Source organism: Cnephaeus nilssonii (genome assembly GCF_951640355.1).
Source record: "Cnephaeus nilssonii genome assembly, chromosome: 6".
Classification (NCBI taxonomy): Eukaryota; Metazoa; Chordata; class Mammalia; order Chiroptera; family Vespertilionidae; genus Cnephaeus; species Cnephaeus nilssonii.
This window is the reverse complement of record NC_137077.1, coordinates 42710970-42728984: the sequence shown is the minus strand read 5'-3', so window position 1 is coordinate 42728984 and position 18015 is coordinate 42710970. Positions and strand designations below refer to the sequence as shown.

At 39.1% G+C, this 18015-nt stretch overlaps 1 protein-coding gene across 2 annotated transcripts in view; it reads left to right on the top strand.

Moving 5' to 3' along the window:
• ADAMTS20 (ADAM metallopeptidase with thrombospondin type 1 motif 20) overlaps positions 1–18015 on the top strand; it is a 177299-nt gene that overhangs the window by 137458 nt on the left and 21826 nt on the right. For both annotated transcript variants that reach the window (XM_079775341.1, XM_079775340.1), the window contains exons 30-36: positions 6066–6239; positions 6313–6483; positions 15185–15385; positions 16039–16168; positions 16369–16463; positions 16551–16645; positions 17167–17300. In XM_079775341.1, coding sequence (XP_079631467.1) covers positions 6066–6239; positions 6313–6483; positions 15185–15385; positions 16039–16168; positions 16369–16463; positions 16551–16645; positions 17167–17300 — 1000 coding nt within the window. The remainder of the gene's footprint in view (positions 1–6065; positions 6240–6312; positions 6484–15184; positions 15386–16038; positions 16169–16368; positions 16464–16550; positions 16646–17166; positions 17301–18015) is intronic.

Genomic DNA, 18015 nt, shown 5'->3' with positions numbered 1-18015 from the left:
GTGCCATCCAATGTAATCTTTTTAACTGAATTGATTAGTGTTACATTGGTTAATAAAATTATATAGGTTTCAGGGGTATAGTTCTATAATATATCATCTGTACTTTGTATTGTGTTCACCACCCCATGTTATGTTTCTTTCCATCACAATTATCCCCCTTCTACCTCCCCTCACCCCATTTTCCTCTGGTAATCACCATACTTTTGTCTGTCTACGAGTTTGTTTGTTTTTTTCATCCAATGTAATTTTTTTATGTAAAAAAGAAATCCAGAATTCTACCTCCCCTTGATGATGGCAAACCTGCTGGAAATCTATAAAGATACATGAAAAAAATCTCACTGACTACCTAACAAGTAACCTACTGAATCTAGAGCCACATGACATCAGCCACTTACCTGGGTCCCCTTCTGAGACCCATCATTATCTTTCTAGTATTTTAAGATCAGAGCTGGAACTAAAATCTCACAGATCTGCTGGCCAGTGTGCTTCTTTCCCAAAGCCCCTCATTTGAAAAACAAAAACAAAAACCTATATGCTAAATGCTAGCATATTTAAGTGATTTTGTATTTTTGTAATTTAATATTTTCTATACTTCCAACATATATAAATTCCTATATTTCAAAAATTTCTGATGTATACATATTATGTGTCTTATAGTCTGAAAAGATAGTAGATATTTCTTAAAGCCCCACATCCCCTGAGCAAGAGCTTAGAACCTTTCATCTCTACACCTGGGTTTAGTGTTGTTACCAGTGAACCCAGGCAGCAGCAGAGGATGGGGAGGATGTGTGTTTGCTCAGGGGCTGGGTGAATGACCCGTACCTCTCAGTCATTTCTAGCTAGTGCCAACAATTCTGTTTTTGCATTTCTATGCTGCCTGTAACTTTCCTTATCATCTTGATTGAAACTTAAGATGGCCTTTCTTTGACTGGGCTGAGATGACTAACACTGTTTGGCTTGAGGCGTGTCACAAGAAACTGTTCAAGGCAGAAATGAGAAAGAGGAAAAAATGGGACTAAGAATGGAGCAGAAAGGGACAGTCATTTCCTTACATTGTGTGAGAAACTTCTGTGTTTCTCACAACCTAGGTATCCTTGCATTCATTATGCAGATGAGGAAAATACAGCTTAAGAGGTTAACTAGCTTGTGCAGGTCACAAGCCAGGAAATGGGGGAGCGGCGGGGGGAGGGGGGCGCATTTAAACACAGGTCTATTTGAACTTTCCTTACTGTAGTTGCTGTCATAATTATTAAATTATTATCAGTATACATAACTCATTCTTTATTTCCTTGGCAACATATTGCCCCTCTCACAAGGGCACCTGAAGTCAACAACTGCAGACTGTTACAGCATTCAACAGAAATTGAATTTCTGTGCTGTGCTGACTTCATTGCATGCTATTCATGTTAAAAGTCTGTATTTGTTCTGTTGGTAAGGGGGAAAGATTCCAGACAGTGGGTAAAAGTTCAAAGAATATTTTAGCTCCAATAAGTGAGTATTTGTTAACATTAGAATTACCCAAAAATGGAATAACAGCGTTCATGATATTGTGAACATACCCAGACTGAGGCTATAGAATTATGTGTGGTTTTGATGGTCATTTATTCACTACAAGTATAAAAGGGATTTCAGAATTGAAGAGAAATTAGGATTAGATATTCCTAGAGTCTTTTCTAACTCAAAATGCTCTACTTCTGCTACATTATTGATCCATTTAAAATGAGCCATAGTTACAAATAACCAACTATAATAAAACCAAAATCCTATTCCATTAATAAGAAATTATAATGTATCAAGAGCAAATATTTGCATTTTAAGTAACCTTATTAAACAGAGTGAGTCAGCCTCAATGAGTCTGTTTTTGCAATGCATGTTCTAACATCTCTTTACCTCTGCTCTATAATATAGCTACATTAACTACAGTACCTGTGGATGGGATAAAATTCACCTTCTCCACTTCCACTGTCAAGTATTTAAAATGCTAGAATTTGCAATGTTACAGTATATCTGTGTATAAATAGGATACTTGGCTGGTTTTTCCTGTCCGAATTTAGTTATACAGTGTTGGTGAGTTAGTGCATTCCCATCAATTATTTGTGTTATACTTGTAACAATAGCCTCACACTGGCTTCATATGTGTTGCCTAGATTTAAAAAAATTGTTAAATGCTTATAAATATGTAGTTTTATAAAGCTACTGAGTAAGGGTGCATATTTTGGGGTTAGAGATGTACCTTTGGAGGTTCTTCTAGTAAGTGACTTAAGAGTGGCTGATCTTATCTTCCCAGCATGATGCAGGTGAAATGGGCTGGGCAAAGGCAGGAAGTTGTGTTTTAGAAATGTTGAATTTGAGGTGCCTTTGACATATCCATATAGAAAATACATGAAAATTCTGGTAAATACATAAAAAGTTTTTGTAAACATATCTATTATAACAAAAGGGTAATATGCTAATTAGACCGGACAGCCGAACGACCTTCCGGACGTCCTCCCAGATGACCTTCTGGATGAAGTTGTGGCTGTGAAGGCCAAGCCCCTTGCACGAATTTTGTGCATTGGGCCTCTAGTGAACATCCTACCTAATAATAGACAAATATGCAAATGGACCATACCTCCGACACACCCACAAGCCACGCCCACAAGCCACACCCACTATCCAATCAGAGCGAGTATGCAAATTAACCCAACCAAGATAGCTACAGCCACAGAGAGCAAGGTTTCCTAGGTAACAGAGGAAGCCAAGCTTTCTGCCTGCCCTTGCCAGACCTAAGCGTCCACTCAAGCTACAAAGTTTCAATTATAGAAGGTAAACAAATTCAAACAAATGGCGGCAGAATGGAGCTTGAGAGAGCAGGCCAGGGTTGCAAAGCTTTCCGCACACCCTGGCCGGGCCCACCCGCTTAAGGCAACAAAGTTTCAATTATAACCCCAACAGAAATGGCTGCCGGCCGCAGAGGGAGCCCCAGGCTTGGCTCTGCTCCAGGCTACAAAGTTTCAATTGTAGAAGGAAAGTAAATTCCAGATACCAGGGCCTCCGCTTGGGTTGCCAGGGGGCGTGGCCGGCCTGCAAACCACCACAGGCCCTCCTTGATCAGGCCACTCCACGCCCCAAGGGAACCCCACCCTGATCAGGGACACCCTTCAGGGCAAACCAGCTGGCCCCCACCCCTGTACCAGGCCTCTATCCTATCTAATAAAAGAGTAATATGCAGATTGATCATCACTGCAACACACAATATAGCTGCCCCTATGTGGTCAAAGATTCTGCCCCCATGTGGACACAAGATGGCCACCACAAGATGGCCAGCAGGAGAGGGCAGTTGGGAGGCACCCGGCCTGCAAGGGAGGGCAGTTGAGAAGACCAGGCCTGCAAGGGAGGGCAGTTGGAGGTGATCAACCCTGCAGGAGAGGGCAGTTAGGGGTGACCAGGCCGGCAGAGGAAGGAAGTTGGGGGCAAACAGGCTGGCAGCAGAGTGGTTAGGGGGTGATCAGGCTGGCAGGCAGAGCTGTTAGGGGCAATCAGGAAGGCAGGCAGGCAAGCAGTTGGGAGCCAGCAGTCCTGGATTGTTAGAGGGATGTCCGACTGCCCGTTTAGGGATCGGGCCTAAACGGGCAGTCGGACATCCCTCGAGGGGTCCCATATTGGAGAAGGTACAGGCTGGGCTGAGGGACAACCCCTCTCCGTGCACGAATTTCATGCACCGGGCCTCTAGTACTAGTATAAATGTAAAGCTCAGAATATGATCAGGGTTGAAGAGAACAGCCTTAGAAATTGTTGGTGCATAGAAGAAATTGCTCAGAGTGAGTTCAGCATGTATAGAGGCGAGTTATAAAAAGAACCTTGAAATATGCTAACGTTTCAGGGCTGAAGAGAGAAGACAGTCAGTTAAGAACTCTGAGAAGGTGCAAACTCAGAAGAGGAGAGAGAGCTCTGGGACCAGAGGGATTTCAATCCCAGAAGCCAGCATGGTTCATGGCGCTGCAGAAAGTGGTCAGTGGCGCTGCAAGTGTCAGGGAGAGTAAGGAAAGATTTGAAAAGTTCTTATTGGGTTTGGCAATTAGGGTTACTGATGAGATCAGGCTAAGCAGTATTTCATGTAAGCCCTAAGTGATCTGTTCAAATCTAAAATTGCATCAATTCACTCTTTTATACTCCTATCTCTAAAAAAAACCCTGAAAAACAAATGTTATTTGTTTATTCCAAGCAGTAGTCCATTTTGTTTCCTTTCAGGGAAGTGGACTCTCAATAGCAGTTACCCATGGTCTGCAGGGGGTTTTTCTAAATGCATGCTGTGATGGAAGGGGCAATAAATCATTGTGGTTTGTTGAATTATAGAAAATTATATTGTCTGATAGGACTTATTGCTAAGCTGTTTTGTGAACTATTTTTTTCCAGGTTTTTGTTTTTTTTTCAGGTTTAGAGGCAGGAAGTTTTCCAAATGTAATTTCCATTTCTGAAATTATCTCTGGAAAATGTTTGCAGGAGTCTTATTTTGTAGACGAATCATTTTCACAAGAGGTTCAGATAAGCTAACCTACATACAGATTTTTTTAGTCTACTTGATATGGCCCCGCACAAAGCACAGATTTCCTTACTATTGCCTCCATAGAAAGGAGATGTATGTTTTTTGTGAAAAGATTCAATGAGTTGGCACAATTCGCCTGCCTAAGCATAAAATGAAAGTCAATATAAGTATGTAGACATGCATCATATTCTCCATAGGTTAAAAATTACAAATTATCTTTCTAGTCTGTTTCTGCTTTATACATACAAGATAGAAAACAATTTTAAAGAGCCGTTAGAATAAAAAAATGCTGCACAGTCTGTGAGAGGAATTTGAGTTTACCAGGTGAGCTAAATCCTTAGCTTTTGTGGGATTTTAATATTCATTCGTGGTAAAACCATATACTGCAGATATATATTTACTGTTGTGGGAAATTTTACTTACTCTGGAACCCCTACAGATATAGAGAATTTAATGAAGAACCTGTTGTTGTTTTTTTTACCTTTGTAATATCAGATGAGTCCCCAAATATTACTCAGTCCCCAAATTATCACTCAATGTGACTTTCAGTCCCTTCTGGAATAACAAGGAGTAGCTATAAAAAAAAATCCAAACTCACAAATTAAATATCACTGGATATTCTCCACACTTTACTAATGTTAGCATCCCAGTGTGGTTATGGTCCACCTCTGTTGTTATATAAACTGGCATCCTAGAGCTGAAAGAGCCCTAAAGGTTACCAGGTCTGTCCCTATCTCCTGGGGGCAGCCCAGTGAGAGCTCAGAGTCTGGGAAAGAACTGAGCTTGCACCTGCTTCACCGATAACCAGAGGCAGCAGTTCAGGCAAGTGACTAACACCTAACACCTCTGTGTCTGCCGTCCTCAGCCCAGGTACCTCCATTGTAGAGCTGTTGCCAGGAATAAATGTCTGGGAAGTGTTCTATGAAATTTTACAAATAACACAAAACCTTCATTGTATAGATCAGAAAAATAAGGCCAGGAGTGGTAATGACAAGTTTGTCTCAGTTTATGTGTATACAGCCAGGTTCTCAAAACCTGTCCATTGAAATATAATCATGAACCACCAAATTGGCAAATTATTGGATCCCCAAAGTATAGAAGGTACTGCAGCTATAAAGATGAATATAACACAATCTTGGAAATGACTGTTTCTTTCAGGGAGGTTATGCAGACAGTGTAAGGAATTAAGTGATGTGAAAAAACAATGTAGATTAGTTTTGTGTGATTTTATAGATATTAAGTACATTTAAGTAGGAAGAGAGTGTTATTAATTGGGCTGGAGTGTCTTGTAGAACCTGTCATAGTTTCCAGAAGACTTGAGTAGGTATTGCAAAATAAAATCTATTTGCCTATTTCTATAGATGCTTCACACCAGACAGTCTTGAACATACTTACTGTATGTATTTTCTGTCTAATACATGATATAACATCAAGCTATGTTTAAGTGAAACAAGAAAATATGTCATGACACCATTTTGCTTTTTTTACATAGTTTAATGTTTGTTAGTGAATTGTTCGAGTCGTTTGGGCTTCTTTGCAGTGCTCCGTGACCTGTGGCCCTGGCGTTGAGCAAAGGGATGTGTACTGCAGACTGAGAGGCATTGGGCCGGTGGCTGAAGAAATGTGTGACCGGTCCACCCGGCCTCATTCGCAGAGGCAGTGCTGGCGTCAGGACTGCATACAGTCCCAGTGGGTGGCAGGAGAGTGGTCGGATGTGAGTATCGACCAGTCAGGTTTCAAAGACACTGCATAAAGGCGTGTTACTCACTTGGTCATTGTATTTCTAGTGTCTGACATCATGTAAAATGAAGGAGACGCATCGGCAAGTGTGGTGCATCGACGCACAAAACATTCAAGTGAATGAAAGTTTCTGTGACCCTTCAACCAGACCTCTTTCCATCAAAAAGTGCAAGAACCTTCCTTGCAAGTACATTGTGGTAACAGGAGACTCATCTCAGGTAAGACAAAGAATTTTGTTCTTGGAAAAAACACCTGAGTCTAACATTTGACGCAATTGAAACTGAGTCTAAATTGGAATATGGGGGCAGATAACAGTATCCATATTAATCTAAAGAATAAAGCCACCTACGGTTGGATATGCAAATAGAATAAGAGCCATATGGATATTAAACTCAGTGCAGTTCCAGTGTCAATTAGTGCCTACTTGAAATCAACTACCAGGAACAGTTTGGCAAACTTGCCCTGCAGAGTTGCCTGCTTTTTATTTTTTTTTATTTTCTTTCTCTCTCTCTTTCTTTCTTTCTTTCTTTCTTTCTTTCTTTCTTTCTTTCTTTCTTTCTTTCTTTCTTTCTTTCTTTCCTTCCTTCCTTCCTTCCTTCCTTCCTTCCTTCCTTCCTTCCTTCCTTCCTTCCTTCCTTCCTTCCTTCCTTCCTTCCTTCCTTCCTTTCTTCCTTTCTCTTTCTTTCTTGTTTTTTCTTTCTTTTCTTTTTTTTAAAATTTAAATTCTTTATTGCTTAAAGTATTACCTAAGTCTCCTTTTTCCTCCATTGACCTCTCCCCGGCCACCCCCACCCCCCACACATGCCCTCACCCCCCCGCCATCTGTGTCCATTGCTTACTCATATGCATGCATACAAGTCCTTTGGTTGATCCCTTACCCCCTCACACCCTCCCCACCCCTTCTACACTGCTGTAAAAAAAGAGGGAGTTCTTACCATTTGCATCAGCATGGATGGACCTGGAGAGCATTATGCTAAGTGAATAAGCCAGTCAGAAAAAGATAAATATCACATGATCTCACTCATTTGTGGAATATAGTGAACAACATAAACTGATTAACAAAAATAGAACCAGAGTCATAGATGCATTGAACAGACTGCCCAACCTATGAGGGAAGGCAGAAGAGTTGCCTGCTTTTTAAAAACAGCTTTTTAGAGAATTGTTGACACTATTACAGATGTCCCCTTCTTCTCCCCTTTCTCCTCAACCCAGCCCTCACCCCCCATCCCAGCCTTCACCCCATTGTTGTCTGTGTCTATGAGCTATGCTTAAATGCATAAAAATAGCTTTATTATGGTATAACTGACAAACAATAAGCTGCATATATTTAAAGTGTTCAGCTTGATAAGTTTTGATGTATGGATACAGCTACACCCATAAAGCCATTACCATATTTAAAATAAACAGCATCTCCATCACTACCCAAAATTTCCTTGTTTTGCTTTGCAATTCCTCCCTCCTCTCCTCCTCTCCCTTCCCAATCCCTAATCTTATTTTCATTGAAATTATCCATTACCATATTAATTTACATTCTTGAGTTTTATATAATGGAAGCATACAGTACGCACTGTTTTTGTCTAATGCCTCATAAGTATTTGGAGATTCAGTCAGTTTGTATGTATCAATAATTCATTTCATTTTGTTATTGAATAATATCTCACTGTATGGTTATCTTTATGTCCACTAAACTTTTCTTCTGTGATGTCTGATTTGCCATTATTCCCCATAAATCTATTTTTCATCTCAGATAGTATAAACTTCATCTTTAGAAATTTGATTTCAGCTTTTTTTTTTATATCTTCCATGTCTACTTAACTTTTGAACATACTGGAGTTACTAATAATTGTTTAATGTCTTTTTCTGCTAATTCTAACATCTTTGTGTGTGCATTTATAAGGGAATTTTAATATAGTCACAAGTTTGTGAAACCATTACCATTGTCTAATGCTAGAATATTTTGTCAGCCATAAAAGAATCTCCATACCCATTAGAAGTCACTCCACATTTTCTCCTTTCCCCAACCCCAGACAACCAGTTTTTTTACTCTCTGGATTTGCCTGTTCTGTACCTTTCATATAAATGGAATCATACAATATGTGACCTTTTGTATCTGGCTTCTTTCACTTAGCATGATATTGTTAAGTTTTAGCATATATCAGTAATTCATTCCTTTTTATGAATGAATAATATGCTATTGTAAAACTATTATACATTTTGTTCATTCATTCAGTATGTGATGGACATTTAGGTTGGCTTACTTTTTTTAAAAATAAATCTTTATTGTTCATATTATTACATTATTACAGTTGTTCCTCTTTTTTCCCCCCATAGCTCCCCTCCACCCGGTTCCCACCCCACCTTCTGCCCTTACCGCACCCCCCACTGTCCTCATCCTATAGGTGTATGATTTTTGTCCAGTCTCTTCCTGCACCCCCACACCACCTTCCCCCGAGCATTGTCAGTCCACTCCCTTTCTATGCCCCTGATTCTATTATATTCACCAGTTTATTCTGTTCATCAGACTTTTTATTCACTTGATTTTTAGATTCACTTGTTGATAGATAGGTATTTGTTGTCACTTTGTTGTTCATAATTTTTATCTTTACCTTTTTCTTCTTCCTAAAGAATACCCTTCAGCATTTCATATAATACTGGTTTGGCGGTGATGAACTCCTTTAGCTTTTTCTTATCTGTGAAGCTCTTTATCTGACCTTCAATTCTAAATGATAGCTTTGCTGAGTAGAGTAATCTTGGTTGTAGGTTCTTGCTATTCATCACTTTGAATATTTCTTGCCACTCCCTTCTGGCCTGCATAGTTTCTGTTGAGAAATCAACTGACATTCGTATGGGTACTCCCTTGTAGGTAACTAACTGTTTTTCTCTTGCTGCTTTCAAGATTCTCTCTGTCTTTTGCCCTTGGCATTTTAATTATGAAGTGTCTTGGTGTGGTCTTCTTTGGATTCCTCTTGTTTGTGGTTCTCTGTGCTTCCTGGACTTGTAAGTCTATTTCTTTCACCAGGTAGGGTAGATTTTCTGTCATTATTTCTTCAAATAGGTTTTCAACATCTTGCTCTCTCTCTTCTTCTGGCACCCCCATAATTCGGATGTTGGTACACTTGAAGTTGTCCCAAAGGCTCCTTACACTATTTTCATATTTTTGGATTCTTTTTCTTTCTGCTTTTCCGGTTGTGTGTTTTTTGCTTCTTTGTATTTCAGATCTTTGACTTGATTCGTGGGATCCTCTAGTCTGCTGTTGGATCTCTGTATATTATTCTTTATTTCAGTCAGTGTATGCTTAATTTCTAGTTGATCCTTTTTCATATCCATGAGGGTCTCACTAAATTTCTCGGAGGTTTCTAGAAGATTCTTGAGTAACCGTATAATCGTGGTTTTGAACTCTATATCCAGTAGTTAGCTTTCCTCCATTTCTTTCATTTGTGACCTGTTTCTTTGTCTCTACATTTTGGCTGCTTCCCTGTTTTGATAGAGTGGCTTTGTGTGCTAGGTGTGCTATAGGGCCCAGTGGCTCAGCCTCCCCAATTACCTGAGGTGGACACTCTTGGTGCACCCCTTTGTGGGCTGTGTGCACAATCTTGTTGTAGTTAAGCCTTGATTGTTGTTGGTATCACTGGGAGGAATTGACCTCCAAGCCAATTGGCTGTGAGGATCAGTTGTGTCTACGATGGGAGAACTTCTGTACTGGAGACACCCTTATGGGGCAAGACTTGCTTCAGTTGGGCTTTGGCAATCACTGAGTTTGCCCCCTGAGTGTGTCTCTTATGGATCTGAAAAGTTGTAATCTGGATGGTCTTACTCTGACCACTGGGTACACTGGCTCTTGGATCTCCAAGGAGGTGCAAAGCCAGCCACTGCCTGAGGCCACCCAGCAGGAGCTACAGAGAGATCTGCAGATTCCTCCTCTTTGTTTGGGGTTTGGAGGTGCCCAGATGAGGCCCAGTTGTGAAGCAATGCAAGCTGCTGTCGAGCCTTGGGCCTTCTTTTGGAGGCTCTGGGGCTCTCTGACCCAGCTTCAGTAGGTTAGGTTTCAGATTGCAAAGGGCCAGGCCATTTATATGCAAAAGCCTCTGTGCACAGCTTGGGTGGGGTTGTAAATTGGGTGGGACGGGGTCTCAGGGAATCACCAGGGCGGAGCAAACAGCAATGGCTGATCGTCAGCCCTGCCCCAAAGAGGTTCCCAGGTCTCTGTGTCTTGCGGCACCATACAAGAACAATGATTGCTGCAAGCACCTCTGAGAGAAATCTGCCCTCGTGTTCCGGCCCAATGCCAGACAGTCCAATTTCTCCCCGTATGAGTCTGGGTCCCCAGAGTCTCACCTGGAACTGGAGATGAGAGCAGTCAGGAGCTTGTGTCTCCTTCCCAATCAAAAAAGACAACAGCGTACTCAGTTGCTAGCCCCTTTCCTCACAAGCCTCCATACCTCCGCATTTCACTTCCATACCTCTGCACCTCCTCCGAGTCTCAGTGTGCTTTTCTTTTTCTTTCTAGTTGTATAATTTCCACTCAGCTAGCCTTCCCATGGTTCTGGATGATATCTGTTTTGTATTTTAGTTGTAGTTTTGAAGTGGTTGGTTGTGTGAGGCAGCAATTTCAGGTGTTTACCTATGCTGCCATCTTGGTTTCCTCTCCCAGCCCCCTAGGTTGGCTTACTTTTTGACTATGATGAATAATGCTGTTAACACTTGTGTACAACTTTTTGTATGGACATATGTTTTTAATTCTCTTGGGCATATAGCTAGGAGTAGAATTCCTGAATATTGTAACTCTGTTTAATATTTTGAGGAAATTCCAATCTGTTTTCCACAATTGCTGCACCATTTTGCATTCCCACCAGAAATGTATGAGGATTCCAATTTCTCCATATCCTCATCAACACTTGTTATGGTCCATCATTTTGAATATACACATCCTAGTGGGTATGAATGGAATCTCATTGCATATTTGAATTTCATTTCTCTAGTGACTAATAATGTTGAGCATTTTATTGTGCTTTGTAGCTATTTCTATATCTTCTTTGGAGAAATATCTATTCAAATCCTTTGCCCATTTTTAAATTGGGTGATTCATCTTTTTATTGTTGAATTATAATTCTTTATAGACTTTTGAGTACCAAGTTTTATAAGTTATATGATTTGCAAATATTTTCTCCCATTCTGTGTGGGTTGTGTTTCACTCTCTTGATAGTGCACAAACTTGCTTCATTTTGATGAAGTCAATTTTATCTGTTGTTTTGGTTGCTTGTATTTAGGTATTATATCTAAAAAAACCCTAAAAAACTATTGACTATCTAAGGCCACAATTCATGCCTATATTTTATTCTAAGAATTTTGTAATTTTAGCTCTTTGATACATTTCAAATTAAGTTTTGTATAGGTTGTGAGGTGGGGTCCAACTTAATCCTTTGCATGTGGCTACCCCATTGTTCCAACTCAATTTGTGGAAAAGATTGGTCTTTCCTCATTGAATTATCTTGGCATACTTATCAAAAAAATATAGGTCATAAATGTATCGGTTTATTTCTGAACTCAGTTCTATTGCCTAATCTATGTCTCTATCCTTATAGTAACCATAGTCTTGGTTACTATAGTTTTACAGTCAGTTTTGAAGCCAGGAAGTGTGCGGGGACTAACTTTGTTCTTCCTTTTCAAAATTATTTGGTTATTCTGTGTTCCCTACATTTCCTTATGAATTTTAGGATCAACTTGTCATATTCTGTATAAAAACCAGCTGGGATTTTGTTAGAGATTGCAATGAACCCTGATCAATATGAGGAATATTACCATCTAAACTAGTCTTACAATCCATGAATGTGAGATTTCTTTCCACATATTTAGGTATTATTAATTTCTTTCAAGAATGTTTTAGTTTTAAGTGTACATGTGAACTTCCACTTCTTTTGTTAAATTTATTCCTAAAAATTTTATTAATATTTTATGCTTCTATAAATAGAAACGTACTGAGTTTTATTCTCTGATTGTCCATTGCTAATGTGGAAATAGAATTGATTTTTATATGTTGAACACATTTATTGGACCTAATTCTTATTTGTGTGTGGATTATTGAGGGCTTTCTGTACACAAATATATATCATCTGCAAATACAGAGAATGCTAATTTCTTCCTTTAACTCTGGTTGCCTTTCACTTTGTCTTGTCTAATTTTCAGGCTAGAACCTCCAGAACAATGTTGAACAGAAGTGGTGAAAACAAATATCATGGTCTTGTTCCTGCTTGTTAGAGGAAAGCTCTCAGATTTCACACTTAAATATGTTAGCTATAGATTTTTTTATAGATTCCTTTTACCAGTACTCTTCTATTCCTGTTTTGCTTAGGGCTTATATCATGAAATGTGTTGGATTTTGTCAAATGCTTTTTCTTCATTTCTTGAGATTCTTGTGTGGTTTTTGTCTATTATTCTATTAGAATAGATGTGTTCCATTAATTCATTTTCATATATTGAAACGATCTTACATTCCTGTAATAAATCTCTCTTGGTCATTGTGTATAATCCTTTTTATGTATGTCTGGAATTTTTTACTAGTATTTTGGTGGAAATTTTTGCATCTACATTCATAAAAGATTTTGGTCTGTTGTTTCCTTGTGATGACTTTGCCTGGTTTGGGTATGAGGGAAATACTGGCTCCATAGGATGAATTAAGAAGTGCTCCTTACTCTTCTTTCTTTTGCAAGAATTTTGGAAAAGTTGATGCTAGTTCTTTAAATATTTGGTGGACTTCACCAGTGAAGCCGCTGGTCCTGGGCTTTCCCTGTGTGTAGTTTTTGGATTATTAGTTCAATCCCTTTACTTGTTATAGGTGTATTCAGATTCTTCCTCCTCCTCAGGGTTCATTGCTGTAGCTGTTTGTTTTTGCTTATTTAGTAACTTTCCAGAATTCACTGTAAAGTCTGTATTACCTGTCACATTCAGTCACTGAAGTCTCTGCTTGATTCATTTAAGTTTTCAATTAATGATTGGACAGTGATTCCCTTAGCTACCTGGAAACAATCATCTCCTTTGCCTGGGGCTTCTGTGTGTATGTTTGGGTACGTTTAACACTCAGCCAGGCAGCTGAAAACTCTTCCTTAACCTTAGTCCTGCTTGTACAGAGCCTTGACATTGGCCAGAGGTGAGTGTGCAGGTGCTTTCCAGATGCTTCCTGAGCATGTGCACAGTCCTGGACATGTGAGCAACCCTGTGCATGTCCATGGCCTTCTGGAGTCTGTAGATATATTGAAGCTTTTCAAAGCCCTATGAACATCTCTTCTTGTCCTTTTAAGAGTTTTTTTTTTTTTATGAGCCTATTGCTTACCCTAACTGTGATCTACCTCTTCTGGAAGCTTCAAAGTTAAACAATTCAACAAGTGCCCCTGGAGGGAAAATTCTTTTAGCAGTGGGTAAGCTCCAGTTAAGTTAAATAATGACAGCCTGGTAAGTGGAGTCTTCTAGAAAACCCACCAAACAGTTCAAATAACAACAAGTCTCTGCAACAGAGTCTTTGAAAGATGCCCAACCCTGTTCTGCCCCTGTGGCCGCCAGGCTGCTGGCTCCACCATGTTTGCGGGGCTATTGATTTTCAAGGCTACTGTGGAGCTTGAGGGGAGAATGGGGGTAGGGCAAGTTAAAACATCACAAAGCTCCCTCTTCTGAGATTTAGCCTTGTTTATTGAATAAATGCTTCCTGGATTGATGCATTTGGTGATTTTCCAGAGTTGTGGAAAAGTTAATTCTGACAAATTTTGCCAGTTTTCTCATGGCTTTATGGAGAAGAGAATTTTCAGAGATCCTTCCTTTGCATTTTTACTCTTCCCTCTGGGTCTGTTTTGATAGATGGATTTTTCTCTTTATTATGGGCTATATTTTCTTGCTTTTTGCATGATGGTTAACTTTTTAAAAATTATTTTATTGATTTTAGGGTAGAAGGGAGAGGGAGAGAGAGATAGAAACACTAATGATGAGAATCATTGATCAGCTGCCTCCTGCACGCTTCCTACTGGGGATCAAGCCCGCAAACCAGGAATGTGCCCTTTACTGGAATTAAACCCAGGACCCTTATGTCCACAGGCCGACGCTCTATCCACTGAGCCAAACCAGCTAGGGCTGACAGTTAACTTTTTATTGCATGTCAGACATTATAAATTTTACTATTTTAGCTACTGGGTAATTTTTATTCCTATCCATATATTTTGACCTTGGCTCTAGAATGTATTCTGTCTGGATGCAGTTTGACCCTTTCTTATCTCACTATTAAGCTTTGTCACATCAGACCAGTGCATTGTTTAGGGTTAATTTATTCCCCTCTATTGTGCCAAGACCCTTCTGAGTGTTCCACATATTGTAGAATACATGTATGTAAGATTTGCCAGTCTGGCTGGAGGGACCAGACTATATAGATATAGTCATTTCTCTGTCTTTTGATTGGTTCATTCCTTGACTTCAGGTGGTGTCCTCACAGGTGTGTACACACTGGTCAGTACTCTGCTGTTCCCTAATTAATGTCTTTTATTTCAGGTGAGAACCCTCACATACGTTTTATTTCTCCAAAGCTGCACCTATTGGGAGAAAATTTTTCATTCAATTAAGATAGTCTTAGTAGTGCAATGGGAAAAAACCAAAACAGACACCACAACTAGACAATCTAGCCTGGATATGGATCCTTTCCATTTATTGGTACAACTCTGGGAAAGTTATGTAATGTCTCTGAAACTTTTTTAACTCATCTGTAAATGAAGCTAATGAATAGGATTGCTGTGGGTATAACATTGTATAGTGTGTTCATGTATACTTATATGTGTGTACACACACACACACACACACACACACACGCACGCACACACACCCCTGATGAGTATTAGGCCTGGTTAAGTTTAAGGATATCTTCTCCCCCTGGCAATTATTTTTCAGTGTGCTGGTAACTGTGGATTTAGTTACCGACAAAGGATTACATATTGCGTTGAGCTTCAGTCTACTGACAGATATAAGCTCCGTCAGCTTCGGCCTATAGATTATCGAGAATGCCCCGTGCTGCCTTCGCCACAGGCTTACAAGTGCAATCTAAGGAGCTGTTTGCACATGGCCACTTGGAAAGTTGGAAAATGGAGCAAGGTCAGTATATCATTATGAATTTAAAACCTTCTGAATGAGACTTTCTAGGTGTGGATGCCTGTACAGCTGCATGTCTAACTTGATCCCAGAATTTTTTCATACCCCTGTTGTCTAAAAACCACTTACTTTGTCAGTTACTTGTATAAATATCTTATCTCTTTTTCCATGCCTACTATAACCTACTTATATCTATTCCTCTGAAAGTCTTGCACAGTGACTTGCATTTTGAGTAGATACTTAACCGATGACTATTTTAAGTGAAATAAATAAATCTAATATGTGAGTAATAAAAGTTACTTGCACCATAATCCATTTCAAATTTAATGGATAGAAAGCAAGTAAATATTGCTTTCCAAACAGCATATAACAATGAGAACAAACTAAGTAGTCTTAAAAACTAACATTGATAATGTTTATCAAATATTTATAATATAACATTGATATAACTATATGAAATAAATGAAACAAAGCCAGTAACTGAGAAATAACAAATTCCTCCCATCTGTGACTGTCCAGTCTACAGGGTATTTTTGTATTTGCATTAGGTCTAGCCATTATTATGTTCCAAAAAGAGCTAGTCTGAGAGGAGATGTGGATTGACTGGCCTTATTACCCATTATACACTTTACTTTCAAATTTTACTCTGTTTACAGTGCTCAGTGACTTGTGGAGTGGGGATAATGGAGAGAAGAGTAGAATGCATGGCTGAAAACGGTTGGTCCAGTGACTTATGTTTAAAGCGTTTAAAGCCAGATGCTCAAAAGAAATGTTATACCAATGACTGTAAGTAACAGACTTTAAAAATCTACCTAGTGTTCCTAAGAGTTTTAATTAAAATTCTGAAAATGAATATTTGTAGTAATCATATGCTGCACAAAATGAAGTGCCTAGTTTTTAGCATAATATTTGCATGATTGAGTTAAATTCATGCTGTGTTTTTAATTTGTTCATTGTTGATAAGTTGTATTCACTCATCCTTGAAGGCAAAACATTTACCAGCTGCAAAGAAATCCAAGGGGAAAACAACATTACCGAGGATGGTGACTATTACCTTAACATTGAGGGAAGAATAATAAAGGTATTGTGAACACGTTTACTACTTGACTTTAACAGTGACCGTTGACGTTGGGAAAAGCTTTTCTAGGTGTTTGCATTTCCCCTTTAGGTTTATTGTGCAGATATGCACTTGGAGGACCCCAAGGAATATATATCGTTGGTCAAAGGTGAAGAAGACAACTTTTCTGAAGTGTATGGTTTCAGGTATGAGATGTGTCTTTGGCTTATCAGTGCATTTTTTATGGTCCTTCAAGAAAATCAGAAGTTCTAGCAGTCAGAGTGATACTTGAATAGCTTGCAAGTGGGACAAGTAATTCAAAAGTAGGTGGACATATTAGGATCTAATGTTGCCCATGCCTGTTCAAGCCCAAAGACTTGAGTATTAACATGTACTCACAGAGAGATGGGCTAAGAAGGATACTGTGGGTGAGCCGTGGGAGAACAGAGAAGGGGAGAATTTAAGAGCTATGTGTATTTTCATAGAAGTCATATTACTTCCAGTAACAAAAGCTCAGAGAACTAGAGCTGGATTATTTTTCCACCGGTCTTGAATTTCCCCATTGATAATTTCATGTTAACCTTGAGTGATTTTTACTTCTTTCTCATTTAACTTGTAGACATTGTCATATTGAAGAGTGTATCTTTTACCTTCCACTTCCAAAGTTTACCTACCCTGTGGGATGATAGCTGTATCTAATAATGAAAATATTCTAATGTGGTTACAGACTACAAAATCCATACGAATGTCCTTTTAATGGAAGCAGGAGGCTAGACTGTGAATGTACAAATGACTACCTGGCTGCTGGACACACTGTTTTCAGCAAAATAAGAATTGATCTCACTTCTATGCAAATTAAAAGTAAGTACCAGATCTCTATTTGCCAAATGAAGAGCCTCCCTTTGCTAATTAAAGCCCAACAGTATTCTGGTATGTAGAATAGCTAGGGTATAGCGAACGCCCTAGCATTGGGCGATAGTTACTTAAATTGCTTTTTAAAGTTATTAGCCATAAACTTCGCCTTCAATGACATGGGCGGTAGGGACCTTAGTAAAAATGTAGTGGTAATGATAGTGATAAGATACATAGTGTCCTTCCAAGATATGACCCTCTACCTTCAAATTCCCCATTACATTAGGGATAAAGTTAATATCTTAACATAATTGTATAAACTTTTTGTAGGGCTTAAAGTAATTTCAGATTACAATTTGTAAAACATTTTCCCATAGATTCTCTCATTTAATCTTTTAAACAATTAGTTAAGGCAGAATTGCATCACACTGTTGCAAGTGATGCAATTAATTCCTATTCACAGATCCCAGACTGTGGACTGCTGCCTTTTAGGAAGCAACTTATAGTATGGTCAAGTCCAAACAGATTAATGAAACCTAATAGACACTGAGCAGCCTGCCACCCTAGAGGTTACATACCTACAGGAAAAGGCAAATTAGTTAGTTTTAGAAGTTGAAACTAAATCACAATTGAATCACCAGTGCCTCCACAGTGCCTAAGCCATAGCAAGAAACAATGTTTTTCGTGATAGTGAATGCATGAATACATAATCTCTAAGCCACAG